Source organism: Peromyscus eremicus, chromosome 16_21 (genome assembly GCF_949786415.1).
Source record: "Peromyscus eremicus chromosome 16_21, PerEre_H2_v1, whole genome shotgun sequence".
Lineage (NCBI taxonomy): Eukaryota > Metazoa > Chordata > Mammalia > Rodentia > Cricetidae > Peromyscus > Peromyscus eremicus.
The window spans coordinates 2605910-2632330 of record NC_081432.1 but is presented as its reverse complement, the minus strand read 5'-3'; the positions used below and the strand labels follow the sequence as shown (position 1 = coordinate 2632330).

The 26421-nt window shown below is 56.0% G+C and overlaps 6 protein-coding genes across 10 annotated transcripts; 4 read left to right on the top strand and 2 right to left on the bottom strand.

Annotated features, from left to right (window-relative positions):
• On the top strand, positions 1 to 1913 carry Gpsm3 (G protein signaling modulator 3). The gene is made up of 4 exons (XM_059281372.1): positions 1 to 630; positions 788 to 887; positions 1070 to 1269; positions 1476 to 1913. The coding sequence occupies exons 1-4, from the start codon at positions 589 to 591 to the stop codon at positions 1617 to 1619; spliced, it is 486 nt and encodes a 161-aa protein (XP_059137355.1). The 5' UTR covers positions 1 to 588; the 3' UTR covers positions 1620 to 1913.
• Positions 1914 to 2853: 940 nt separating this feature from the next.
• On the top strand, positions 2854 to 7837 carry Pbx2 (PBX homeobox 2). Of its 2 annotated transcripts, XM_059281497.1 has the most exons (9): positions 2854 to 3089; positions 3862 to 3935; positions 4162 to 4409; positions 4502 to 4692; positions 4809 to 4944; positions 5044 to 5197; positions 5525 to 5613; positions 5881 to 5967; positions 6277 to 7837. In XM_059281497.1, the coding sequence occupies exons 1-9, from the start codon at positions 2869 to 2871 to the stop codon at positions 6367 to 6369; spliced, it is 1293 nt and encodes a 430-aa protein (XP_059137480.1). In that variant the 5' UTR covers positions 2854 to 2868; the 3' UTR covers positions 6370 to 7837. The 2 variants fall into 2 exon arrangements, with proteins under 2 accessions (XP_059137480.1, XP_059137479.1); XM_059281496.1 differs by having other exon boundaries at positions 4809 to 5197.
• Positions 7838 to 8173: 336 nt separating this feature from the next.
• Ager (advanced glycosylation end-product specific receptor) lies at positions 8174 to 11146 on the top strand. Its single transcript, XM_059243984.1, is given in 11 exon segments — positions 8174 to 8384; positions 8573 to 8679; positions 8807 to 8999; positions 9146 to 9236; positions 9290 to 9396; positions 9487 to 9669; positions 9786 to 9916; positions 10037 to 10178; positions 10443 to 10469; positions 10591 to 10717; positions 10809 to 11146. Coding segments are annotated over 11 exon segments (1260 nt in total). The 5' UTR covers positions 8174 to 8329; the 3' UTR covers positions 10906 to 11146.
• A 293-nt stretch (positions 11147 to 11439) lies between these two features.
• Rnf5 (ring finger protein 5) lies at positions 11440 to 13699 on the bottom strand. Its single transcript, XM_059243982.1, has 6 exons — positions 13484 to 13699; positions 12415 to 12433; positions 12209 to 12321; positions 12062 to 12116; positions 11870 to 11987; positions 11440 to 11790 (listed from the first exon to the last, which is right to left on the bottom strand). The coding sequence occupies exons 1-6, from the start codon at positions 13621 to 13623 to the stop codon at positions 11693 to 11695; spliced, it is 543 nt and encodes a 180-aa protein (XP_059099965.1). The 5' UTR covers positions 13624 to 13699; the 3' UTR covers positions 11440 to 11692.
• A 255-nt stretch (positions 13700 to 13954) lies between these two features.
• On the top strand, positions 13955 to 23215 carry Agpat1 (1-acylglycerol-3-phosphate O-acyltransferase 1). Of its 4 annotated transcripts, none has more exons than XM_059243980.1 (7): positions 13955 to 14080; positions 20225 to 20427; positions 20649 to 20782; positions 21089 to 21264; positions 21399 to 21494; positions 21586 to 21658; positions 22072 to 23215. In XM_059243980.1, exons 2-7 carry the CDS (start codon positions 20234 to 20236, stop codon positions 22254 to 22256), a joined length of 858 nt encoding a protein of 285 aa, XP_059099963.1. In that variant the 5' UTR covers positions 13955 to 14080; positions 20225 to 20233; the 3' UTR covers positions 22257 to 23215. The 4 variants fall into 4 exon arrangements, with proteins under 4 accessions (XP_059099963.1, XP_059099961.1, XP_059099964.1 ...); XM_059243978.1 differs by lacking the exon at positions 13955 to 14080 and adding an exon at positions 14231 to 14577; XM_059243981.1 differs by lacking the exon at positions 13955 to 14080 and adding an exon at positions 14239 to 14355.
• Egfl8 (EGF like domain multiple 8) lies at positions 22298 to 25921 on the bottom strand. The gene is made up of 9 exons (XM_059243985.1): positions 25713 to 25921; positions 24985 to 25106; positions 24698 to 24820; positions 24494 to 24603; positions 24308 to 24403; positions 24035 to 24205; positions 23877 to 23956; positions 23430 to 23796; positions 22298 to 23371 (listed from the first exon to the last, which is right to left on the bottom strand). Exons 2-8 carry the CDS (start codon positions 25083 to 25085, stop codon positions 23515 to 23517), a joined length of 963 nt encoding a protein of 320 aa, XP_059099968.1. The 5' UTR covers positions 25086 to 25106; positions 25713 to 25921; the 3' UTR covers positions 22298 to 23371; positions 23430 to 23514.
• Positions 25922 to 26421: the final 500 nt, after the last annotated feature.

The window sequence follows — 26421 nt, the reverse complement described above, 5'->3', positions numbered from 1 at the left end:
CCGGATCCAAGCCTTCTGCTTCCTTCCAGAACCATGCCCTTCCCTGACCCAGTAAGTCAAGAGAGAAGGTGAGAAGGACCAAGTCCTACAGCAGGATCAGTCTTAGCCTGGAGAGAAAGAACCTAGTTTGGGGGAGGGGGATCCCAAAGAGTGAAACCACTTCCTGTGTTATAGCTAGTTCCGGTGTTGACAGAGAAGAGCTGAAGGGGAGGTGGGGTGGAAAGAGCAGTGGGTCAGGCTAAGGGTTAGTGAGGCTCTGGAAATGAGGAGGCCAGAGTCTGTCCCTGTCAGGAGCCTGCTCCATCCTGCGGCTGGACTTTTTCCCAGTCTCTGTCCTCCCCTGGGGCAAGAGAGGTCAAACAAGCTGTTTGGGTGGGAAAAGAGAATGGAGGAAGTTGACAGAGATGGGCGGGGCCCATGGGGGGGGGCTGACCAGGAACCTAGCTTCCTGCTCAGTACCCAGGCATCCAGCCCCCAGCTCACCCCCACCCCTTCCAGCCCCCATTCCCCTCAGGAACCCAGGGTTCCAGTCCTCCTTCCAAATACCAGTCACCCCTCCCCCATCAGTGTCTCTCTCCAAGTCCAGGGATGGAGACTGAAAGACCCCAGGAAGAAGAGGATGGTGAACAGGTGAGCGGGGTGCCGGGGTGGGGAGGCCAGCACAGGGAGAAGGGGCATGTGAGGACCTAGAGACGGATGGTACAGGAGACTTGGAAAAGCTTGGTGACTGGCCTAGCCCTCTGCCCACACCCCTCATCTGACTGGAATGGACATGTCTTGGCATCAGGGTCCCCCGCAAGATGATCAGGGCTGGCCCCCTGTGAACTCCACCACTCGGCCTTGGCGATCTGCTCCTCCCTCCCCTCCTCCAGGAACCCGCCACACAGGTACCCCACCAACCCTGGGAGATCCTGACCCATCATCTACCCCAGTGTAGGCCCACTAACCACCGTAGCTGCTCACCTGCTGGTCCCTAACCCAGAGTCCATCAGCTTGCCTGTGCCCACCGCTCGCTATACCACTCTACCTCCGCCTCTGGGTCTTAGCCCTCCTCCCTCTTCTCCCATAGCCCTGGGGCCCCGTTCGGGCTCCCTGCTCTCCCTGCAGACCGAGCTCCTTCTGGACCTGGTGGCTGAGGCCCAGTCCCGCCGCCTAGAGGAACAGAGGGCCACCTTCCATTCCCCCAAAGCGCCCCCAAGCCTAGCCCCAACCCCACCTCGGCTTCTCGAGGACAAAGAACAGCTCTACAGCACCATCCTTAGTCACCAGGTAAGGCAGACATACTACACCACCACCCCTTGCTGGCCTTGTGTTGGAACCCTAACTTCTTCTCTCTAAAGCATATATCCCCTGGCCAGCCTCAACTCCCCGTCATCACCATCATAGATTTCCTGTCTGCCCTACACCAACCCTGGTCCTCTTGCCCAAACCCACCACCCGACCACCGATGCCCTCCTCTCCTTCCACATCTCTAGTGCCAGCGGATGGAAACCCAGCGATCAGAGCCGCCCCTTCCCCCCGGGGGACAGGAGCTCCTGGAGTTGCTGCTCAAAGTTCAGGGTGGAGGTCGAATGGAGGAGCAAAGATCTCGGCCCCCTCCCGCACCTGCTGAGACCTGAGCTCCCAAACAGCCCCTTCCCGCTGGGACTCAAAGCTGGGCCACCCCACATGCCTGTTCGGCGGCAGGGGTACCAGAGACTGAAGACCCGGCTGAAATTGCAGTATTTACCACCCACTTTCCCAGGGAACTGGACTTGGGACAAGTACTCTAACCTTGAGAATAAGCAAGGTAGGGTGGACATAACTCCTTAAGACAGTTAAGAGTCTCTATCTATCCTGAGCTGTCAAGCTACTAAACAGGGTGTGAGGGCTGAGGTCTGCCCCTTCCTGCCTAGTAAGAAAAAAAAAAAAAAAAAAAAAAAAGGAAAAGATTAAGACAATTGATCAGCACTAGCACCCCCAAGGCCCAAGGCAGAGGGGACCGGAGGCTGTGGAGCGAACCTCAGCCCCGCCCACCCCCCCTGCTGCTGAGTCTGTCTGATGTTTTGGTTGTATGAATAAATATAATTCCCTCCTGGACTGAAGACTGGTATCTGGGGGGGGGGGGGTATTCGAGGTGGGTAGGTGAGACCTGGGGCCGCCGCTCTCCGCGATCTGGCCAGAGGCCAACTCCCCTCCCTGGCTGGTTAATTACTGGCTCATTAAGCAGCGGCTGGAGACCTCCCTAATCATCTCCCCCAGCCCCCCCAGTCTCCCGGTTTTAATTAAGTCGAACAGGGAGGGGAGTCATTAGAACAAGAAATATGAACCGAGCTGTCGGAGAACATTCCGGCGGCCGGAGTGCGCACCACCCCGACGGTGAGCTCGGAGCCCCGGTGGCCGACACCCCCGACCCCAGCGCCAGCTCGGCCGGCCCCGGGGCCAGTCCAGCCTCTCCCGGGCTGCCCAGCCGCTCCCCGCCTCCACCCGCCGCCGCCCGGCCTGCGTCTCCCCGCCCCCGGCTCCTCCCCGTTCCTCCTCTCCTCCCCTCCTCTTCCTCCCGCTCCCCTCCCCCAGCCGCCTCCCTCGCTCCCCCTTCTCCCTCCTCCCTCCTCTCGCATACACACCCCCGCTTGGGCCTCCTCTCTCTCTCTCTCTCTCCGGCTCCATTTTCTCCGCCGCCGGGGGCCGGGGTCTCCTGTGGGGGTGCCCAGGCGGCACCCCAGGTCTCCCCTTCAGTGCCGGGGTGAACCCCCGGAGGGAGCCGGGAGGCGGGTTGCCGGGCGGGGTTGGGGCGGAGGGAGCAGCGGCCCCGGCGAGTTTGGGGGGGGGGAGTCACCGGCGGGGGGAGGGGCGAGCAGGGAGGGGGCCTCAGGGCCCCCCCCAGCCATGGACGAGCGGCTGCTGGGGCCGCCCCCTCCGGGCGGGGGCCGGGGGGGCCTGGGGCTGGTGGGTGGGGAGCCCGGGGGCCCTGGCGAGCCTCCCGGTGCCGGAGACCCCGGAGGGGGAAGTGGGGGGGTCCCGGGAGGCCGAGGGAAGCAAGACATCGGGGACATTCTGCAACAGATAATGACCATCACCGACCAGAGCCTGGACGAGGCCCAGGCCAAGTGAGTGCCCCCACCCCGGGACCCTGCTCACAGCTCGGAGTCCTCTGCAAGCCCCCCTCCCCCAGGGCCCTCTCTGGATCTGGCAACTCTTTTCTTCCCTTAGTTCTAGTGGTCTCTCAAAGCTCGCTTTGCCCCTAGGCCCTAAAACCTCACAGAGGGAACCCCAGGTGGTCCCCTTTCCTCCTAACCTTTTGCTGACCCCAACACTCTACACCCGCCCATCTCCTGGCTCCCAGACTTAGAAACTGTTCTCAGCGACGGTGTCTTCCCTAACTATCCGGCTAGCCCACCCCATTCTCTTCGGATCCAGGATCTCCACACACTCCCTTCCACCGTGGTTGGGGCCTCCAAGAGTCCTCACCGCCTTTCCCTCTGCTCAGCCCACACACTGTACTGAACGGCCAGGTAGGGGGGCACCCCCTCCAGGCCCCCTGCCACCTCGCACTGAAGCTCTTCCATCTCAGCCTCTATTTCCCCTACTCCAGAACCCACCTAGTCACCTTCGTTTCCTCCGTCATCTCTAGATCCTTTCTCCGTCTTTTTGCTTGCACCGTCTCCCTCAGCCTCAGCCGGCCACGGTGACTTTAGCCCTATTGCCTGCACCTTCTGCTTCCTTTGGGCCAGCAGCTTCCCGGAGCTGTGGCAGCTGATCTCTCCTCAAGAACTACCCCTCCAACTCCATTCCACCCCCATTCCGACGTCCCCCACCTTGTTCCCTGGCACCCCTCTCCTCTCCTGGCCCTGAACTTTTTCTCCTCCCGTTCCTCCTAAGGAAACACGCCCTAAACTGCCACCGAATGAAGCCGGCCCTGTTTAGTGTCCTGTGTGAGATCAAGGAGAAAACTGGTACGTGGGTGTCCCTCTGACTCACCTCTGGGAACTGGACTCTGCTCACCCCAGGGCGCAGAGTTTGACAGCTTGAAGCCCTGAGGAAAGTGAGACCCAGGGCGGCTGCTCAAACGGGAGTGGGAAGGAGCCAAAGCCTGGGGGCCGGGTCTTCAGGAGACACTAGGAGGCTGGAACGCTGGGTGAGGGGTTCCTGGGGCCCTAAGTCCACCTGCCTGCCTGCTAGGCCTTAGCATTCGGAGCTCCCAAGAGGAGGAGCCAGTGGACCCACAGCTGATGCGCTTGGACAACATGCTTCTGGCAGAAGGTGTGGCTGGACCAGAGAAGGGGGGCGGCTCTGCAGCGGCGGCTGCAGCCGCAGCAGCCTCCGGAGGTGGCGTGTCCCCCGACAACTCCATCGAACACTCAGACTATCGAAGCAAGCTTGCCCAGATCCGCCACATCTACCACTCAGAGCTGGAGAAGTATGAGCAGGTGAGGAGAGGAGGCTCAGTGAGTGAGGGGCTCTAGACTGTAGGGGCCTCCCCAAGCCACAGGGCTCCTCACCAGCCCACCTGCTCCAATAGGCATGCAATGAGTTCACAACCCACGTCATGAACCTGCTGAGGGAGCAGAGCCGCACTCGTCCTGTGGCCCCCAAGGAGATGGAGCGTATGGTGAGCATCATCCATCGCAAGTTCAGCGCCATCCAGATGCAGCTGAAGCAGAGCACCTGCGAGGCGGTCATGATCCTGCGCTCTCGCTTCCTGGATGCCAGGTGGGGCTCAGGGACCCCTGAGCTTGCCCCCTCCCATACCTGGCTCCCTCCCATACCTCACCGGGGCCACCATGTTGCCCAGCAGGGCACTATGATGATACTTCCTCCCTTTATAGACGAAAACGCCGGAACTTCAGCAAACAGGCCACCGAGGTCCTGAATGAGTACTTCTACTCTCACCTGAGTAACCCTTACCCCAGTGAGGAGGCCAAAGAGGAGCTCGCCAAGAAGTGCGGCATCACTGTCTCTCAGGTATTCTGGGGGGCCGGGGGCAAAGCGTTCTCAGATGTTACTTGGGGAGGGGGTCCTGGAGAAAGGGTTCTGTTTGACCCTCCCTGCCCAACACTGCAGGTTTCCAACTGGTTTGGTAACAAGCGAATTCGCTACAAGAAGAATATTGGGAAATTCCAAGAGGAGGCAAATATCTATGCTGTGAAAACAGCTGTGTCAGTCGCCCAGGGGGGCCACAGCCGCACCAGCTCCCCGACGCCCCCTTCCTCTGCAGGTACAGCCCACTGCCACTCTAGCTGGCTGCTTTGCACGCTTCCTGTCTATGCAAGATGACAGCAAAGAGGACTTTTTAGGGTGAAAGAGACCAGGGGTGGTGATATCAAGGGGAGGGGCCTTTAGTGGGTAAGCCGGGGGGATTCACAAGTAGCCTATTCTGAGGGTGGGGCTGCTGTTATCTGGATAATTTCTATGCAGTCCATGTGCTTCCCAGAGTTAGCTTTCTGGAAGCTAAGGGTTGTGTTCATCTCCTTCCCGTCTACCGTCCGACGTCCGTCCGACAGTCCCCTGTACTTTCCTCTAATTCTCTCAATGCTCTTCCAAGGCTCTGGCGGCTCTTTCAATCTCTCAGGATCCGGAGACATGTTTCTGGGGATGCCCGGGCTCAATGGCGACTCCTACTCTGCTTCCCAGGTCTGGAGCCCCACCTCCTCTTTTCCCTCATTGTGTGCACGACGGGGTGGGGGTGGGGGGCAGGTGCACGTGCCACTCACTGCACATGTGCTAAGTCAGGGCAGCCTGGTGAAGCCGGTTATCTCCTGACTTTAGGTGGGTTCCGCGGCCCGGATCACCAGGCTTGCGTGACAAGCACCTTTAGCTGCTGAGCTATGTCCCTGGCCCCACGCCCAGCATACAAGGCCTGTCTGTTCCATGTGTCATACCTTCCTTTGTGCCCTGCAGGTGGAATCACTCCGACACTCAATGGGGCCTGGGAGCTATGGGGATAACCTCGGGGGAGGCCAGATATACAGTCCTCGAGAAATGCGGGTGAGTGGATCACAGAGCCCGGCTGTGTCCAGCTTCCGGCTTTCACCAGGACAGAAGTGTGATCCCCCCACAGGGTTTCTCTCTCTCTCTCTCTCTCTCTCTTTTTTTTTTTTTTTTTTTTTTGGTTTTTCGAGACAGGATTTCTCTGTGTAGCTTTGCGCCTTTCCTGGGACTCACTCTGTAGACCAGGCTGGCCTCGAACTCACAGAGATCCACCTGGCTCTGCCTCCCGAGTGCTGGGATTAAAGGCGTGCGCCACCACCGCCCGGTGTGTTTCTCATACTCTGACTTTCATTCTCTCTTTTTCAGGCCAATGGTGGCTGGCAGGAGGCTGTGACCCCGTCCTCAGTGACATCCCCAACAGAGGGACCGGGAAGTGTTCACTCTGACACCTCCAACTGACCTTGCCCCTCAAGGTCACAGGGCTGGGGGCTCCCGCCAGGCAACACGTGAAGAGGACTTGGGCATCTAAAGGACAAACCCCGACAGAAGCACAAAACAGAAGGGCGACTGGGGTCGTGCTCTCCCCAACTAGACCCAGTGCTGGGGTGCTGGCGACATGGCAGGGAAAGTGGGGTGTCCCCTTTTCCTTTCTTCTCTTTCCCTCTCACACAGGAAACATATCTGTTTCTCAGATCTCTCTCTCTCAAACCTGCACCGACATACAACTGTTCTGTTTGTCTCTGGACTCCCTATCTCTTTTCCCCACCCCACTTATATACTCTGGAATCTGGAGACGTCAGCCCTGCCCGACCCAGAGATGCCAAAAATGGGGACTCCTGGACAGAGGCCCTGGGCCACCACCCCCACCCCCACCCCATGCATCCTGACCTTCTGCCCCTCCAGACGGCTTTATTACCTCATACGCAGCTCATCTTAAACCAATAGAATCGCTCGGTGGACAAGAGTGTCTGACTCAGATATCTACCTCGGAGGGAGTTTCTGCTACTTTAGAAAATTGTTGGCTGGGCTTTGGAGTTGTTTTTGTTTTTTGTTTTTTAGAAACCCTGGGATCTGTCTGTATTTTTTTTATTGTTTTTGTTGGTAGTGGTGATCCTTAATTTTTAATAGTTTGAAGAAGTAGGGATTTTGGTGTGTGTGTGGGTTGTTTTTTTTTAAATAAACATACTGATTTATTTTTGTTTACCCATGTGAGAAGTGAGAGCCAAAGGGGCCTAGTACTCGAACAAACACAGCTGGCAGCGGCTACTTGCTCCAGGCCTACCAATGGGGAAGTGGATTTTGCAGGACACCATGTCCTCACCCTAGTCACTTAGGTGTTCTTAGCTTGTGCAGACAAATCTCTGCTGTACTGATGTGAGCACCATGCCCTTCTAGCCTCTGTCTTCCCCTCCCAATAACCTTTGGGCAAGGCTGGACTGAACTCAGTAATTTTGAAAAAGTCAAAAGGCTTTTAAAAAATTTTTTTTTAACTATTTGCAGAGTGGAGAAGAATGAATGGGGAGGGTATTCTTGCCAAATATGCTAAATATGGGCTGGGTGCTTATGTGTATCTCCCTCAGTTTCCCAGAAATAAGTGTTTCTGTTCATTTTTAAATCTCATGCCAAAATCAAGGGGGTGGGGAGAAGAGGGAGGCCACAGAACGCAGGTATGAGGGAAGGTATAAGTTTTATGGTCTCATCTCATCCTGAACCCTTCTATCTGACCCCCTCAAACATCCTCAGGATCTTCAAGACTGTCACCATGGGGAACTCCTCCCATCAAAGACCCAGGCAGGATTGAGGGAGTGTGACAAGAGGGTGGTGGGAGGCAGGGACCAGGGGCAGCTCTCTCCTCACTTGTAAACTTGTAGATGCACAGAGAAAAAAAGAAAGAAACTGCAGTTTTAAATAAAGAGATTTCTTTTTTCCCTGGGTTTAGTTGAGAATTTTTTTCAAAAACAAAACAAAACACTAGGACCCTCCCCCCCCCCAAAAAAAAAAAGAGTAATTCTTACAAAGCCCCAGCAGGTCTCTGTCCTGTCCTCACTGCAAAGATCCCAGGATGAACCGCGTAGTCTAGCAACCTGCCCCAGTCAAGATGGAGCGCTAGCGAGCCCTCTGCATGGAACTGAGGGAACATGGGCTGGGGGAAATGAGACCCTTGGTGTGGCACAGCCCTATCCAGAAGAGGCTGTGCCCAGAGGCTGGCTGTGCCCAGAGGCTGGCAGTGCCCCGGGGTGGGGCGAGATTGCTGCTTCTAGTACCTGAAGGGCTCCTGTCCCCGAGGCATGAATTCCTGACATTCTCTGTGAAGGGACGAGATGGGAGGTGGGGGAAGGGCAGAGGGTACAAGCTCCACCTAGGGCAGTGGCCACAGCAGGAAAAGGGGCAGACAGAACCAGGAGCCCGGGAAGGAAGCATGATGCCAACAGGGACAGCAGCTGGAGCCTGGGCGCTGGTCCTTGCTCTGTGGGGTGAGCCGCTCCCAGCCCCACTGACCCTCCGCTTAGTAGTCCAGTTCCCAGCTCCCCAGGACCTCCCTTCTCCCTAGACATTTCCTAGAACCTGGGCACCATTTTTCAAAGCCCCTCACCCACCCTGTCCTACACTCATTAGCTCCACCTCTCCCCTTCTGCCCCTCTACCATGATGCTACCACCCAGGAGCCGTGGTTGGTGGTCAGAACATCACAGCCCGGATTGGAGAGCCTCTTGTGCTGAGCTGTAAGGGGGCCCCTAAGAAACCACCCCAGCAGCTAGAATGGAAACTGGTAAGCAGGACTCCCCGCTTGGCCACTCCACCTCAGGAGCGATCCTTGAGGGTCCCCAGCACCCCTCCCTGTCTGGTCAGCCCTTCCCCAAAGTGCCTGGACAGCTTAGGCTTTTCTCTTCTTGCAGAACACGGGCCGGACTGAAGCTTGGAAGGTCCTGTCTCCCCAGGGAGGACCCTGGGACAGCGTGGCTCGAATCCTCCCCAACGGTTCCCTCCTTCTACCAGCTATTGGAATCGTTGATGAGGGGACTTTCCGGTGTCGGGCAATAAACAGGCATGGAAAGGAGGTCAAGTCCAACTACCGCGTCCGAGTCTACCGTAAGGGTTCCACGGCCTTGACTAAGTCACCTCTCACTTAAGAAAAAGCCTTCATTTCCCCCTCGCCCTTGACTCTTGGCCCTGGTTCCCATGCCTGGAGTGTGAGAACCTTCGAAAGGCAGCTTCTGATTGGACTTTCCCTCCAGAGATTCCTGGGAAGCCAGAAATTGTGGATGCTGCCTCTGAACTCACAGCTGGTGTCCCTAATAAGGTACAGAAAAACAGGAAATAGGAAGGGTACTTTGAATGCAGTTGTGCGCCTACACAGCCTCACAGAGTCAGAGGGTGAGGTCTCCATTCTTCCTCCAGGTGGGGACATGTGTGTCAGAGGGAAGCTACCCTGCAGGGACCCTTAGCTGGCACTTGGATGGGAAACCCCTGATTCCTGATGGCAAAGGTGAGTGCCTGGGTGCCCTTGTACCCAACTGCCTTCTCCCTAATATTCTCCCACACTTTTGGGAGTTTGACTTTGTCCTACCCACTACAGGAACGATCGTGAAGGAAGAGACCAGGAGACACCCGGAGACGGGGCTCTTCACACTACAGTCAGAGCTGACAGTGACCCCAGCCCAAGGAGGAACCGACCATCCTACCTTCTCTTGTAGCTTCTCTCTGGGCCTTCCCCGGCGCAGACCCTTGAACACAGCCCCCATCCAGCCCCGTGTCAGGGGTGAGTAGGGAGGGAGGGCCTAGTCTGGCTGTCTGGGAGGCAGGGGTCAATCCCAGGGCCGTCAGGCTTGCTTCCAGGTATGCTGACGGACGGACCTCATGCCCATCCCCACCCAGAGCTGGTGCCTCCAGAGGGGATTCAGCTGTTGGTTGAGCCAGAAGGCGGAACCGTGGCTCCTGGTGGGACTGTGACCCTGACCTGTGTCATCTCTGCTCAGCCCCCTCCTAAGATTCACTGGATAAAGGATGTGAGTGGCCTGGAGGCCTGAGAGCTGGCCGAAAAGACAGAATGTGCAGCTGGGGAAATGAAGAGTCGAGGGTGTGTGGCCAGGAGTTCTTGACCATCTCCCTTCCCCCTTCCCCACCAGGGTACACCCCTGCCCCTTGACCCCAGCCCTGTGCTGCACCTCCCTGAGGTAGGGCATGAGGATGAGGGCATCTACAGCTGTGCCGCCACCCACCCTAGCCACGGGCCTCAGGAAAGCCCTCCTGTCAGCATCAGCATCACAGGTAACCAACCCCTCCCCAGATCCGGGGACCCTGGGGCCATGGCGAGGGACACAACACTCTCCCTACCCTACCCAGACATGATCCCCAACGGCCACGCCACCCCTCCCTCGGAGCACTCAACACCCAGGCCTCTTCTGCTCCACCACAATCCTGTCAAGAGAAAGTCCACCCTGCCCACTAACTGAAGGGAGACGCCATTGGGCCTCCCACCAGACAGCCCCACCCACGCTCAAGTCTTCCCTCATACTACTCTTTGCCTTCCAGAAACAGGCGAGGAGAGGCCAGCTGCAGGTGAGGGACAGGACTAAAGTCAGAGGGAAGCATGAGTGCCACATGTGACTGGGGTATAGTCAACAAGGAAGGAGTGGTGTGTGCTGGAGCTGTACCTTCAATCTTACCTGTGTCCCTACAGGCTCTGTGGGGGGGTCTGCACTGGGAACGCTAGCCCTGGCCCTGGGGATCCTGGGAGGCCTGGGAATAGCCACCCTGCTCATTGGGGCCATCCTGTGGCGAAAACGGCAACCCAGAGGAGAAGAGAGGTGAGTGAAAGACCCTTGACCAGGGGCTTCCAGGCAGCACTTGGGAGCTCTGGAGTAGGCCAACAGAGGCTAGAATACTGTGCCTTCTCAGGAAGGCCCCGGAAAACCAGGAGGACGAGGAGGAACGTGCAGAGCTGAATCAGTCAGAGGATGCTGAAACAGCAGAGAACGGGGCGGGAGGACCTTAGGAGAGCCAGGCAGACCTTGTCCACCAGCTCCTTCGCCTTCCTCCTGGAGCTGTGCTGGCCCCCGGCCAGCTCTCCCATGTATGATCCCTATTCCACCTCAATACACTTCTACAACCAGAGCCCACCTGACCCATGCTGAGTAAACACCTGACACATGTCTCCTACCCGTTGTCTGTGTGTGAGAGAAGCAACCTCACCCCTGTATCCCTGAGAGCCCTGCAGGGGAGGGGCTCATCCATGCCTCCCACCATACCAAGTATCTATTCAAGCTGGGCAGAAGAGGTACCTGTCCTGGAAGAAGGGAAGGATTGGGAAGACTTCCCAACAATATATTTCACCTTTTTTTTTTTTTAATTGAATTTGTAATAAAGGAGGTAGTGAGGGGTGGAAAGGAGACATTTAGAGTCAGAACTCATATTAGACGGTAGGGAGAGAAAAATTAAATTAAATCAACAAGTGGAGGAGTCGGGGAGAGCCCACCTTTAAACATCAAATCAAGAAATCTGGGGGAAGCAAAGGATTGGGATAAAGGAGAACTGGGCACCTGTCTTTAATCTGTCCTCCTCCAGGGTGGGGAATGACTGCGCTACTGGACCAGCAGTACAGAGCAGCAGGCACCCCATCCTAAGCAGACTGGTCACTCTTCCCCACGGCCTCCTGAAGGAGGCTTTGGCCAACAGAGATAGGTCATGGAAGTGAGGGGGTGCTCCAAAAGCAAGGAAGGGCCAGCAGGGACCCCCAATACTGATTCTCCTCTAGCTAGAGGTGGGCAGGGTGGAGACATAGCTCAAATACTGAGCAGCCAGAAAAAGAAGAAGATGGCGAGAAACAGGAAAAGGGAATCTTGCCAGCTGGAGGCCGGGTGTCCCTGTCCCAGATCCACACCTGTAGGAGAAAGGAAACTTCAAAAGCATGCTTGCAGGCCAGGAGAGGGCCCTGGCAGGAACCTGGGGAACGCGCTTACCTGCACCCCTGCGGAAAGGCTCGTGGGCATTGAACACGGTGGTGAAAAAGCCAAAGGGAAAAGCACCAACACCAAATGAGAAGTGAAAGCCCCCGGCATCACCAAATGGCTGGAACCCCTAGGGAGGCAGGAAGATCAGGGAAATCCACAGGCTTTGGCACTGGAGGGACACAGCTGGACAAGGAGACTCACCCCTCGGCTCTCTGGAGCTGGTCGCTGGCCCTGGGGGCGGGGTGGAGTTCTCAATCTGAGAGGAAGAAGAGAGGGAATCAGCACCTCTTCGACACTCTCTCGGGACAGAGGTTCAACCTTCCATCCACACTGTGTCCAGTCTCCCACCTGGGATCCTGGGGCTTCTGGCTTCCTCGTCCATAAAGAGGGACGACATTCTCCCTGCTGATACCAGCTTTACACACGGGGCACTCTTGCCTGTCTGGCCGTGTCTCCAGCCACTGGAGAGAAAATAGGGAGTGTTTTCAAATACAGAGTGGGTCTTGGAGATCCTCAGCCCTCCCCGTTTCCCTGTCCATCTCATGAACACATACCTGGTGAAGGCAGGGCCAACTGGATGGAGGAAAGAGAAAAAACAAAACAAAAAAAACAGGTCAAACTACGGAGAAGAGCCACAGATCCCAGACAACAGACGCCCCCTTCACCAGTCTCCGGGTATCGCCTGCTACATGGCTGTTTCTTTCCACATTTTCTACAACCTCTAGCATACTTGCTAACTTGATTTCTCCAACTTCTCTCGTCTCAGTATCTAAAGTTCCTCCCATCCTCAACACATTCGATCTTCTCTTCTGTCTAGCTATCTTTCTATCTACACACACACACACACACACACACACACCCCTCCCTCAGCCTCTCCATTTTCTGCCTCTTAACTTTTGATTCCTCAATTCAACAGGTTTCTTTTCAGCCCCAATTGCATTCTTGCCCCATTCCTCCCATCATTCCAGCTCTACTGCTCCTTTCCCTTTCAAGCTCAATAAAATCCCTATCTCCATGACCTTTTGACTTCTCCATCTTGCCCTTCCACAATGCCTTTGTCCTTGGGTTTGACAACACCACCACCCACCCCACCACCACCCACCCCACCACCACCCCGCCACACACACACACACACATCTCAATGTGGATCCATAGTCCCTACATCTTGCCCTCCTCCGACGAGGGGCACCTCCCTTAGACTGAAAGTCTCTCTCCTCTGTTCTTATGTCAACAGCTGGGTAGATCTAACGGGGTACTGTGGCTCAGGCCTCACCAGCACGAATATGCAGTGTCGCCCATTCCCCATCCCACCTCCTCCTTATAACATGCCACACATGCACCAGCTCTTAAGACCCTCCGCTCCAGACATCTCATCTGCACAGACGTGATTACACACACACACACACACACACACCAGCAAAGACACAAGTCCCCACCTCAGGCCTCCCCTGCGTGCGTGCGTGCGTGCGTGCGTGTGTGTGTGTGTGTGTGTGTGTGTGTGTGTGTGGCGGGGAGACACATGTCCTCGGGTCATCGGAATAACTGCATGGGCCCGCTCCCGGCCTCCCCATCACAAAGAGGAGCCCCACCGCCTCAGCCCACGCTCCTGACTCGGATTCTCACCAATATAGGTGGCCACACACGCTGACCACAGCTTCGCGAGCCGTCTCCAGACATATATTACATTCGAAGGTCGCGCCCGCCCCGCCCCGCTCGCGGTTTGGCCCATCGGGGCCCCCGTCCTCTTCTTCCGCTGCTGCCATGGTCGATTCTGCTTCGCCCCCACGTACCCCTCAGTACCCCCAGACACACACACATATACACTTACATACAGCACACACACACACCAACAAACCAGAACCGCCTTCTGCCCACGATCGTTGGGCAGACTTCAAGGTTTTCTCATTACTATTGGTCGAGATGCCTGCCAATCATGCAGGAGTCAAAAGACAGCTAAACAGTGGGGGCGGGAAAAGGTGTGTGGGTCCTACCCTTGCACGATGATGATTGGCTGACAGAGCGTCAGTCACTATGCAGCGCCAAGGGATTGGTAATAATGCGCTCGGCTAGGGAGGCTTTGATTCGTCTGTGCAGCTGCCAGTCATACCCAAAGCTCTGAAGGGATTGGCTCGGGCCTACAGAACTCGTCCACTATGAGCCGCTTTCTTTCCTTCTCTTCCGCTTTCGAAGAATGTCCGGGTTCCTATTGGACTTTAGAGCGTAAGGTTCCAAATCAAATGATTGGCTGGAACGACACGGGGGGGGTGCCTACAGGAAATGAGCACGCGCTGTAAGCGGGTCGGGGCGTGGGGGGGGCGTGGAGTGGACCAACCCGACGAAAGCTGAGTCGTCGCCATGGCAACCCCTCCGCTATTGGCGGGGCCTACGGTTCAAAGGCCTTGGCTGGGCTTCATCCGGGTCTCCCGACGCGGACTCCGTCCCGGTTTGATTGGGCGGTTTGCTGAGCCGCTGATTGGCCGAGACCTCGAGAGCCGGTGCTGAGCTGGGGAAAAGAGGGCAGAAATACCGGGGTCGCGGGGTTCAAGATGGCTCCGGCCTTCTTGGGTGACGTAGGGGGCAGAACCTGGGTCCGCCCCTCCCTCTCCGAGAAGCAAGCCGCGGGACTGGGACTAGCCCGACGTGTGGATGGTGCGGCCGTCGGTCTGCGGCGCTGGCGTTAACCCAGCTCTCTCGGTGGGACGACTCCGCCTCTCTAGGTGATTCTCACAGCAGAGCCGAGCCTCAAGCCCACCCGGCCCCGTTGTAATGTGACACAGAGCCGATCGCGGTGAACCTCAGCTCCGTCTTAAGTCCCAAGAGCAGGAGAGGTCTGGTTCCACCTCTTGAGGAGCGGGCGCCCGAGGGGCACAGCCCGCCCCGGGGTGACCGCGGCAGGATGGAGTAGGTCCGCCCTTTCCTTGTAATTTGCCCTGCAGAGCTTTGGATCTCTTCCCTGGCTGGACCTCTGAGAGCTTGGGCCCTTTCAACAGTCAGTGACCCATACTGTGGCACAAGACGCAGAGTTAGGTAACAGTCCTCCCACTACCAAGGGCTCTCCACCAAGCTGTGTAAACTCATTCAGGGCAAAGGTGTCCCAGGGCGGGAGACAGAAACAGACTCCTTGATAAAAGTGCCTGTGTGACTGAGGAATAAACAAAGCTGGGACTCAATATAGGGTAAGCGAAGGACTGAAGAGGTTTAGATACAAAAATGGCGAATGTGGAGGTAGAAGAGATGGACCAGTCCAGAGATGAAGAAGAGGGAAGCCGGGCTTGGCCAGCAGGCTACACGGTTCATCCCATCATTTTATTACCCCTAGGAAGCAGTTGTTTTTTTTTTTTTAGATTTATTCATTTATTATGTATACAGCATGTATGACTGCAGGCCAGAAGAGGGCACCAGATCTCATTACAGATGGTTGTGAGCCACCATGTGGTTGCTGGGAATTGAACTCAGGACCTCTGGAAGAGCAGTCAGTGCTCTTAACCTCTGAGCCATCTCTCCAGCCCTAGGAAGCAGTGTTTTATTGTCCAAAGTCTCATTGTAGCTCATGCTGGCCTCAATTCAGGGATGCTCCTGCCCCGGGCTCGCAAATGCTGCTGCTATTACAAGCGCATTCCACCAAAGCCAGCAGCTAGCTTCTGTGTTGGGGGAAGGGGTTGGCTCAGACTGAGTGAATGAGGGAATCAAAGTACTTAGGCAAGCAAGCATGTAAGGGAGAGAAGGGCCCTTTATCTTTAAAGGCCAAAGGTGGGTGGAGGAGATGGGGACCCGGGACAAAGAGCAAGTGGACAGAAAGCTGGAGAGCTAGGCAGGGTAAGACGGAGTCCTGGGCAGAAAGGGGTGAACTTAATGCTTGGATTTAGAAGGTACTTCATAAACATTTGTTTCTGGGGACAGGAAAAGGGATGTTTGGGAATCCTGGAGTTACAGGGCTAAGCACAGCGCTGCGGTTCAAAGAAAGGCAACGGTCAGAGCGTGTGAACGAAGCTAGACGATGCAGAGGAAAGAGAGCAGGGAACCAGGGAACCAGGGTCCCAGGTGCTGAGACTGGCGGACCAAGCCGTGTAGCTGCCTGCGGCCGCGAGTCCCACTGAGCTCTCCCGGGGCGGGGCCAGCGAGAGGCGATTGGCGAGGCCCGCTGCCCATCATCGCCCCCCACTTCCTGGCCAGCCCCGGAAGCCAGCAGGCGCTGGGAGGGGTGGGGGAGATAGCGGCGGCGGTAGCCCGGGCCCTCAGCGAGCCGGCAGGGAGGGAGGGTGTTGGGGGTACGGCCCCCCACCATTCCTACCGATATGGGCCCAGCTTCCCACTCCCACCACCCCTCCATCGGTCGGGGCTAGGACATCCCCAAATCCTGTCGCCCCCTTGGCACCGACACCGAGACAGAGACACAGCCGCCACCACCGCTGCCGCAGCCTGGCTGGGGAGGGGGCCCGTCCCCCAGGCCCCCCGCCCCATTGAGGTGTGGGCGGGAAAGGGGTGGGAGGAGGTGGGAGGAGGTCGCTGAAGGGGGCCGGGATGGGGAGAGATGGGGCTGGGAGGGCCGTCTGGGGACAGGGTTGCTGGGGAGAGGGGCCTGAGCGGAAGAATGGGAGCGGCGAGGGCTGGAGACAAGCCCCGAGGTGGAGGGCTTGCCTAGAGGGCCAGGGCCAGGTGAGAGGAGAGATGGGAACTCCGGGTTTTGGACGGGGGTGTGGACAAGGGAGTCTTGGAGAGGGGATTCCCTCCCTTCAGGTTCCCCAGCCCTTCTGCTGCGTTTTGGCCCCACATGACTTGGGTGGCCGTGAGAAGGCCAGGACTGCTTCCCAGGGATGCTGTCAGGCACCGGTTAACCTCTAGGCACAGAACCACTCATTTCTCAGCGGCCTTCCACGTTGGGGTAGACCCTTACTAACACACGAGCGTCCTGTGGGAGGCTGTTTCTGCATTGGTTCCGAGTGCCTTTGACAGGTTGGATTGCTGGTATGCAGCTGGCTGCTGCTGTGCTCTCCATAGGCTGGAGGGAAGGACGTCTAAACGCCCATCAGAGTGGCCCTCATACTTCATGTGCTCAGTTTGTGACATGCTCCAGTGCCAAATGTATCTGAGGGCTTGGCATGTTCCATCTGTTGGATGTTTCCATGTTCCCTACATGCTTTATGTTTTACATGTTTAGCTTGTCTTGTTTGGCCTCACAGGAGCTCATCCACAGTTCTGGAGTGTGCAGGATGCTTCCTGTGAGGGATCCAATGGTTTGGTCCTGTTGTGATGACAGTAGCTTGTTTTCCTCCTACATGAGGTTCTCGCCACAGATCTGCATGCCCCATGATGTGACAGGTTGATGTGGCATAACTATAGCATGTACTTCCGGTTGTACTTGCCATTTATTTCATAAATTTTGTCATTGTGACTGATGTGAGCTATGTGCTCATTAGCCCATTTGACATTACAGTGTGTTTATAAATCTGCCAACATTTCTGTCTAGAGATGATTACTTCATTCGACCAAGTGTTACACAAGTATTACTTGTTCTCCAATTCCCCCAAGGCATTTTTTTGTTGTTATACTTTGAGACAGGGTCTCTCTATGTAGACCAGGTTACCCTTGAACTCATAAAGATCCACCTGCCTCCTGCCTCTGCCTCCTGGGTGCCACCATGCCCAACTGAGTTTTTTTTTTTTTTTTTTTTTTTTGACAATTTCACATAGTCACACTGGCCTTGAACTTGAGACGGAGCCAGGCTGGCCTAGAATTCCTGATTTTCTTCCTTACATGCATGTGTCACCACACTTCGTGTCCAGTGGCACCGTTAATTTGCTTTACTTTGCTGACCACCTGACCTGTCTCTTCACATGTGTTTGTCTCCACTGGCTTATAGTCTGTGTCACAGCTTAATGCAGGTCTGACCTGCGGTGAGCTCCCAGTGTCTGTGTTTCTGTACGGACCATTGTCTGTGCCCCACTTTTTGCACAGTTGGCACATAGTTTATGACAAGAGTGTGGTGGTATGTTGCTCCCCCTCTGTATACTGAGATGACATAGTCTAGTTTGTACTCCGGCTTCCCTGTGGCCATGTGTAAATGAGTTGCTGTAAGGCTTGTCCTCGGTGTTTGGGGGAGATGACTTTCCTACCTCGCCTACGATCTGAGCTGCCTGCCCCTCCCTGGCCTGCAAGTGTAACTCAGCGGCCCAGCACGTGAACAGCCCTGCCGTGCAAAGCAAAACGGAAGGAAACAAAACTGAGAGCCATATTCCTCTTATTAACTGATCAGTTGTGGGCATGCCTGCAGCTTTATAATCCCTTCCAAGATTTACTGAGCACCCACTGAACCTGCTTCTGTCTGGGCATGGACATAAAACATAACCCCTGTCCTGAAGTTGCTTACCGCCTGGAGGAGATAAGCACAAAAGACCAGTGAACTTTTACCCAAAGTGTATTATTGATATCGGTAGTTCTCAAGCCCAGTGTACAGCAGACTTACCTGGAAGGCATGTTAAAATACAGGCTGGCCCAGTGCCCAAGGTTTATTATGTCTGGGCGAGGCCCAGAAGTTATGTTTCTACACCTTGACAACCAGTGATCATACAAGGTGTGGTGGACTACACTTCTAGTCCCAGCATTCAGGAGATACAGGCAGGAAGATCGTCACAACCAGTCTCGGGATATTCAGGGATGTGCTAGAAATTTGTAATGAAAACCTGGGCCTGGCGAGGTTGTAAAAGACATTTGAAAGGTGGCACTGAGCTGTGTAAAGCAAGAGGAGGTAGGGCCTGCCAGCCAGAGGGAGCAGTATAGTCCAGAGCATAGAAGCGTGAAGGACTTGTGGCAGATCTGAGAAAGTGAAGAAAATCATTCTGGAGATGGGGGCAGAGATAGAAGCACAAGTCAACTTCTCAAGAAAGGCCTTTTGGAAAGAGAGGAATGCTCAGATTTAGGTCACAGAAGTCTGTCTGGTGGCCGTATGACAAGGAGTGGAGGGCAACTCCAACCTCATGCAGTGTATAGCTCAGGGAACGAAGGTGCTGGACGGAACAGTTTAGAAAGCCTGCTGTTTGGAGTTCTGGGGGATAGAGGTGGGCTCATGTGTCCTCCTGGGCCATTGCAGTTTTAGGAAGGGAGAGCCTTTGACCTGCTTGGAGAGACAGGTACAGAACACCCATTTTATCAGCTGGCAATGGGACGAGTGGAGGAAAGAGGAACGCCTTGAAGGCAGGTTCTGCATGCATGCGTCTCCTCTTCCTAAGCAGGTGATTGGAAGTTCCTTTTACTCTGCAGTTTCTTTGATAAGGCCTCTCATATGACCTGCCTGCCCACATTGCCTTCAAGAGGCTAGAAGGAAGGAAGGGAATAGTTGGGTTTGTTTGTCTGTCTGTAGAAGTGCATTGTTATGTGGGGTGTAGGGTCATAAAGGACTCCACTGCAGGGAGAAGAGATTTTTCTAGATGTGTATTTATATTCCTTTAGCTGTCACTGGGTATGATAGTAAATGTGTGTATGTGTGTGAACATATTATTGTATGCCTGAGATTTTTTTGGATCTCCGACTTGTTCCATGGTGTTTGTCGGTCACTGTCTCCATGTCTGCTGTGTGTGTGTGTGTATATGTAAGTGACAGTATGTAGTAGGACTCATGATGCTTAGGTTTAACCTAGAAACTGCTGCTGAGGAGCTGCTTGGCCTCAGGTAAGCTCTTTGCTCTCCTTGAGCCATTTCCAGTGAAACCAATAATGCTAATAGTACTTTGTAAACTATCAGGTGGACCATACATAGGATTTAACATACTAATAAACAGCACTGTCCACCAGAAATAAAATGGAGCTGCTCTTTAAACTTCTGATATCCACAATAAAAATGGTGAAAAGAATCAGTGAAGCCCATTTTGAGGCCAACAGAGCCGGAAGGAATGGGTAGAAAACGATCAGGTTCAGTGTTAGTGCTCTTCCCCAGCCTGCACAGGATCCAGCCCGGAGTGGGATGTTAGTAATGGGACATTTTACATGTCTGCTTTCCACCTAGAATCCTCAAGAGTCTGGTGTGCATTTAATATTCCCAGTCCCTCTCCATTGGGAGTGGACAGTACAGGGATAGACTGCCCATCCACTGCCTCATGCCTGTAAGAGATAGAGAGGATCACTGTGAATTAGAGACCAGCCTGGGCTACAGAATTCCAGGTCAACTTGGATTAGAATGAAACTTTGCCTCAAAAGAAATAGTCCTTTCCAGCCACAAACGTTAGCTGTGTCTTTGCTGTTCCCTTGTCACTCACCTGAGAGTTGTGGGTGTTTGGGGCTCTTGTCTGTCTGTATCCAGAGTCCTGGAGCTGCAGCGGACAGCGATCTCAGGCTGGGTTCCTCCGGTTCTACCTGGCCCCTCTCACCTGCAGGTGACCAGAATGGAGCTGTGGCCCGGGGCCTGGACGGCGCTGCTGCTGCTGCTGCTGCTTCTCCTGCTGTCCACCCTGTGGTTCTGCAGCCCCAGTGCCAAGTATTTCTTCAAGATGGGCTTCTACAACGGCTGGATCCTCTTGCTGGCTATCCTCGTAATCCCTGTGTGTGCTGTCCGAGGACGCAATGTCGAGAACATGAAGTAAGGGCTAAGGGGCGAGCAGTGGTCGATCTCGGGGACCCAGGGTGAGAAGGGAGTGGAAGGTTTGAGAGAGAAGAACTCAGACACAAATCCAGAGACAAGGATCGGGGGAGGGACTGCAGAGATGGCCAGGACGTCAGTAGGTAGGCGGGCGCAGAGAGACAGAGGCATGCTAGTGGGCATCAGTGGATCCCACTGGGCCCCCTTGCCATGACCCACAGGATCTTGCGTCTGCTGCTGCTTCACATCAAATACCTGTATGGGATCCGAGTGGAGGTGCGGGGGGCTCAACACTTCCCTCCCACGCAGCCCTACGTTGTGGTCTCCAACCACCAGAGCTCCCTCGACCTGCTTGGTGAGGCCTCATCACAGGGCCCCGTCATTTAGCTGAGCCTTCTTTTCTGACCACCCCCCGAAACATGCTTTTCTAGAGGCCCTTAATTCCCCCTCCTCTTGAATGCCATCCCTCCTCAGGTCTCCTCCTCTCCCTGGGGTGGGTCTGCCCTCGGCAGGTGCACACACCTGTAGTCAGCTTTGATTTCCCAGGCCTTCTCCAACCCACTCCTCTTCAGTTTGTGTGGGTGGCGACCTGGAGTGGGTATGGTGCCTGCTGTGATCCTGCTTATACCCTGATCTGTACCTCATCCCCACCCCTGCCAAGGGATGATGGAGGTGCTGCCAGATCGCTGTGTGCCCATTGCCAAGCGTGAGCTACTATGGGCTGGCTCTGCTGGACTGGCCTGCTGGCTGGCAGGAGTCATCTTCATTGACCGGAAACGCACGGGAGATGCCATCAGTGTCATGTCTGAGGTGGCCCAGACCCTGCTCACCCAGGATGTGAGTCTTCCTGAGATGGGGTTTTGGGGGTTAGGGAGTAAATGGTTGGGAATCACTGACAGTGGTGTGTCGTCATTGGAACGTGGCAGCCACCAGCCCTCCTTATGTGTGCTCTTCTGACCTCTTTCCCTCAGGTGAGAGTCTGGGTTTTTCCTGAAGGAACAAGAAACCACAATGGCTCCATGCTGCCCTTCAAACGTGGCGCCTTCCACCTTGCAGTTCAGGCCCAGGTGACCCCTGCTCTCTGCTCACCAGCCTCCAGACCCGCTTCCTTCCTGCCCAGGGCGTGTGCACTCACTCTCCTGCTTTACCCCTTCCCAGGTCCCCATTATCCCCATAGTCATGTCCTCCTACCAAGACTTCTACTGCAAAAAGGAACGGCGCTTCACCTCGGGTGAGCACACCTGCCCCAGGGCTCTGAGCGGGTCTGGGGAGGGCATGGCCAGAAAGTTCCTGGGATGCTGAGGAATGTCCCTGGGGCGAGGGGACCTTAAGTACCCACTGGACGTGCCAGGTAGGTAGGACCAGTCTCCGCAGGAGAGACTGTTACAGTCTGGAAGGGAAGGTGAAGCTGGCATGTGCAGAGCTGCACTGATAACAGCTCTGAACACTGACCGCACACTGGAATCGTGGAGAGAGGCCTGGAGGCCTCTGAGGATTTTGTCAGCAGCTGGCGAGCAGAACAGCGGTCATCCTGGTGTACAGGAGAGACCCGGAAGGTGGAGGAAAGGTGTAGCGGGATTGCACTACAGTTGGCTGAGACCCAAGAGTGTCTGTCGGCCATGACGCTGTTCCTCATCCCACCAGGACGATGTCAGGTGCGGGTGCTGCCCCCAGTGCCCACAGAAGGGCTGACACCAGATGATGTCCCAGCTCTGGCAGACAGAGTCCGGCACTCCATGCTCACTATCTTCCGGGAGATCTCCACTGATGGCCTGGGTGGCGGTGACTGTCTGAAAAAGCCTGGGGGTGCGGGCGAGGCCCGGCTCTGAGCTCCCTCCTACCCTTCCCACCTTTCTCCCACACCTCTGCCCCAGAGCCTGAAGCAGGGCCAGGCCCTCTTCCTGGGTCCCCACTCCCTACTCTCCTTTTGGAATCTTCAAGTTCTGAAGTGATTATGGATAGAGCATCACTCCATGTCCTTCCCCGCCCACCCATGGACTTTCCTGCGTGGGTACAGTCTCCACTCCGATCCCCACCTGCCATCTTGTCTTGTGGGACAGTTGCCTCCCCTCATCTCAAGTGGCTCATCGGATACAAGGGTGGGGGACATTCCATCCCATCCCTTCCCCAGTGGTCTCTTTGTGGCCTTTTCTCCCTCCCCACCCCACACTGGACAATGGACTCATCTGTTCTGTGGAACAATCCATCCCTCACCCCAAGTCCACAGATTGAGTGGGACCATTTGCTAGTGAGGACTCCTCATCCTATGGCTGGGAGCTGAACCTGAACACGCCTCACCGGCTCACCTGGGGAACCTCCTCAACACTGGCACCCTCCGTGGGGCTGGGCTCTTCTAACTCAGAGGTCTCATCCCTGCCCATGCCAGGGGCTGAGCACACTCCAGATGCCAATTTCTACTTCCCCCATCCTCTCGGTAGAGGTTTTCAGGGTCCTGGCCTGGCACCATCTAACCAAATTCTGGAGAGGCGGACCCTAGAAGCTGCTCTCTGCTCCCTGGGGCCTTAGGGGAAAAAGAACCTGAGCCTGGTGAGGGAGAGGAGGGCGCTTAATTTATTTCTCTTTCTTTTGAGGTACCTCCCTCTCTGAGCCAGTTTTCATTTCCCCCCAGTGGCATTGGCCACTCCCCCTGCCTCCCACTCCAGACCCATTCCTAAGACCCAGGAGGTAGGCTGGGGGCAGAAGGAACGGGTGGGATCCAGTTTTGTGTGGTTGGTTTTTATTATCTGGGTAACAGCAAGCAACTGAGAATAAAGAGAAAGAGATCTGGGGGCTTTCTGTGGCTCCTTGTGCCTCCGTGGTCGATACCCCTGTCTGCCAATCCCAGAGAGCAGGCAGTTTCTGTGTAAATTAGGGATCCAGGCTGCTGCGTGAGTTCCTTGTCAACCATGGAGGCTTGGGCCCAGGCTGTCGTCCTCACAGGCACCTAGCTCAGGCTGTCGTCCTCACAGGCACCTAGCTCAGGCTGTCGTCCTCACAGGCACCTAGTTCAGGCTGTTGTCCTCACAGGCACCTAGTTCATGGCAAAGAGGCAAGGTAGCTGTGGTCAGGAGGGAATGGCCCCGCCAGTCACCCAACCCTAAGCAAGGGTACCGGGGAATGGGGTCCCGGGAGTAAGGACCGTGGGAGGGGTTCAGGAGGGAGATGCTGAGTTGACCATATGTCTTCAGTTGTGGAGGAGGAGCAGGGGGACTCACAGGCACCCAGCTTTTCCTCAAGCAGCAGCACCTGGTCACTGAGGGACTCGATCCTGTCACCCCGGCCCCAAAGCTCAGCCACCTGTTCCGGCTGCAGCTCTTCGGGCGGCATGGGCAGCACTGCTCGGACCCAGGCCCCAGCCCGTGTGGCCCACTGCAAAGGAAAGTGGTACCTCAGGATTCTGGCAAGGTCCCGGGTGCACTTGCACCCCTGTGGCTCTGCCCCCTGCTCGCCTGCTCCAGCCGCTCCAGGCGCCCACGCAGCTCTGCAACCTCCCACCTCAGGGTTCGTTCCTCACGTTCCGCTTCCCGAACTAGGACAAAGGAGACTGTGAGCATGGCCTAACCTACTACAGGGACCCAGGCCCACCCCGCGGGCGTCCCATACCCACCTGCCACGCTGAGGATGCTGGCACTTGTTGAGGATTCTAGAGGCCCCCCTGCACAGGCGTGTCCGTCCGGACCCAGAACCAGGGGGTGCGGACAGCTGCACGTGAAGCTGCCCAGGGTGTTCTGACAGCCGTGAGAACAGAGGGTAAGGCTGGTCCTGCATTCGTCCACGTCTAGTTACCAGAAAGAGGAGGGACTGAAGGGGGCAGGGCGCCACAGTGGGTGGGGAGACCCCAGCGCCCGCCCGGTTGTTATGGGGCGACCCGCCTGCTTACCCACGCGACAGTGCTTCCCTCCCCAGCCTGGGGCGCACTCGCACTGGTCCGGTCCAATGCAGACACCTCCATTAAGACAAGGCTTGGAGCAGATGGCTGGGGTGCATTTGAGAGGAAAGAGTTAAGACCCGGATTCAGTGCCAGCTTCCCAGCGCCTCCCAAAAAGGCCTCAAGTCCCAACCTCACCTTCACAGGTGAGAGCTCCTGGATGTGGCTTCTTCCAGCCCTGGCAGCACACTACATGTGTCTGCTGTACCTCCCGCCTCACCTCCCTCCAGGCCACACGGTAAGTGGTCCTAGAACATAGAACCGGGCCAGGATTCTGGGCACCCATCCGGGCTTGGTTCTTGGGATCCCTTTGAGACCCTGGAGTCGTAGGGCTGGTCCCACCTGTAGGTGCTGCATATGCGTCTCCCAGCACACAAGGTCAGGTAGGGCTTGTAGACCGGTTGGCTGTAGGACTCGTTGTAACGAAGCGGAACCACCAGTGTCTGGTTGGAGCAGACGCCCAAACTGCAGCCATGCGGGGGTGGAGGTGGGGAGACGCTGAGTGTGGCCGCCCTGGCAGGGCAGCCTTGAGTCCCTCCTGCCCTCATTCTAAACTTTGAGTTTTGTTCTGCCGCCTACCAAATCTGGCCCCAGCCGAGACCTCACCTTCCCCTCCCGTTTGCTGTCACCTTTGTCTGAAGGATCCTCCTCTGACCCCCTGGCCTGACCTCAGGAACAGGAGGAATGACAGTCCAGTTAGGAAAGCGCACAGCTCGGCCCTGAGCGCCATGGTTCTCCCAGACTCTGTGGGCTGAGACAAGCAGTTATGGAGGCTCTTCACTTCTCCAGCCTCAGCCCTCCTAAAACAGTCTACTGAGGTCAGGACATTCACTCTTAAAAATGAGTCACTCATGGTCTACAGCGACCTGTACATTTTTTATTTTATTTATTTATTTTTTATTTTTTTATTTTTTTTTTTGGTTTTTCGAGACAGGGTTTCTCTGTGTAGCTTTGTGCCTTTCCTGGAACTCACTTGGTAGCCCAGGCTGGCCTCAAACTCACAGAGATCCGCCTGGCTCTGCCTCCCAAGTGCTGGGATTAAAGGCGTGCGCCATCACCGCCCAGCTAACCTGTACATTTTTAATAATGATCTGTTCAGCCAGGCTCACCCTACCCCAGAGCTCAGGGCCAGCCTTCCCACATAACCTTTCTTAGTATGCCCCTTGTAACTTCACTGTCAAAACTGTAGCACCTTACACACAAACCCAAGCATAGTAAATACATTTCTGCCACCATTGCTCACACCATCACGTACACCCTAGACACACCCTTCACTCAGGAAACCTCCCTCCCAGCTCATACCCATCCTAAGGTCAAGTAATCCCAATTATTTCCACCACCCTCTCCCTCTCCCCACCTGTTTTCCCGTCCAGGGAGACAGCGGCGCAGAGACCCCAGCAGCAGCTGCTCAGACTGGAGTGGGCCTCTGCAGCTGGCAAGAGGCAAAGGGGCGGGCCCAGACAGCAGCCTCCCTCTCCTGCCCCCTCCCACAAGACTCCCAGTCTCGGGCTGGTCCTGTCTTCCTCACCCTCTCTCCAGCCAAGGGCTGCTTAGAAGGACCTGCACAACCTTAGAAGGCCCCCAAATCAGAAGTTCTTGGCTCTGATAGCAACCAACACCCACCCCCTTCAACCTAACAGACTGTGGGGGACTGTGAGGACGGGGAGAGGGCAGAGCTGGAGCAAGGGCAGGTCATGGCCGAGCAGGCAAGATCCGCTGAGGAAAGAAAGCAGTTACAGAAGGGCAGGGGCACCCAAGGCACCAGGGAAAACTGCCTCCGTCTCTTGATGGCATTTATTGGGGGTTGGGGGGCACCACCCCCAAGCCAGAACAGACAGGGCCCTATTGTCTCCGTCTAAATTCTTCCTCCCAGGCAAAGGGAGACTGACTGTACAGCCCCTCACCCAGCCCTGGCCTACAAAGGTCAAGGGGCGTGACACATGTCCAACCTGACCCTCAGCCCCCTCGTCTAGTCCGGGGGTGGCAGGCCAATTCTACCCATGGGGCTGAGGCCCAAACCTCTAGAGCCTGGGGCTCAGCCCCCTAACCCTAGGCTGGGACAGGAA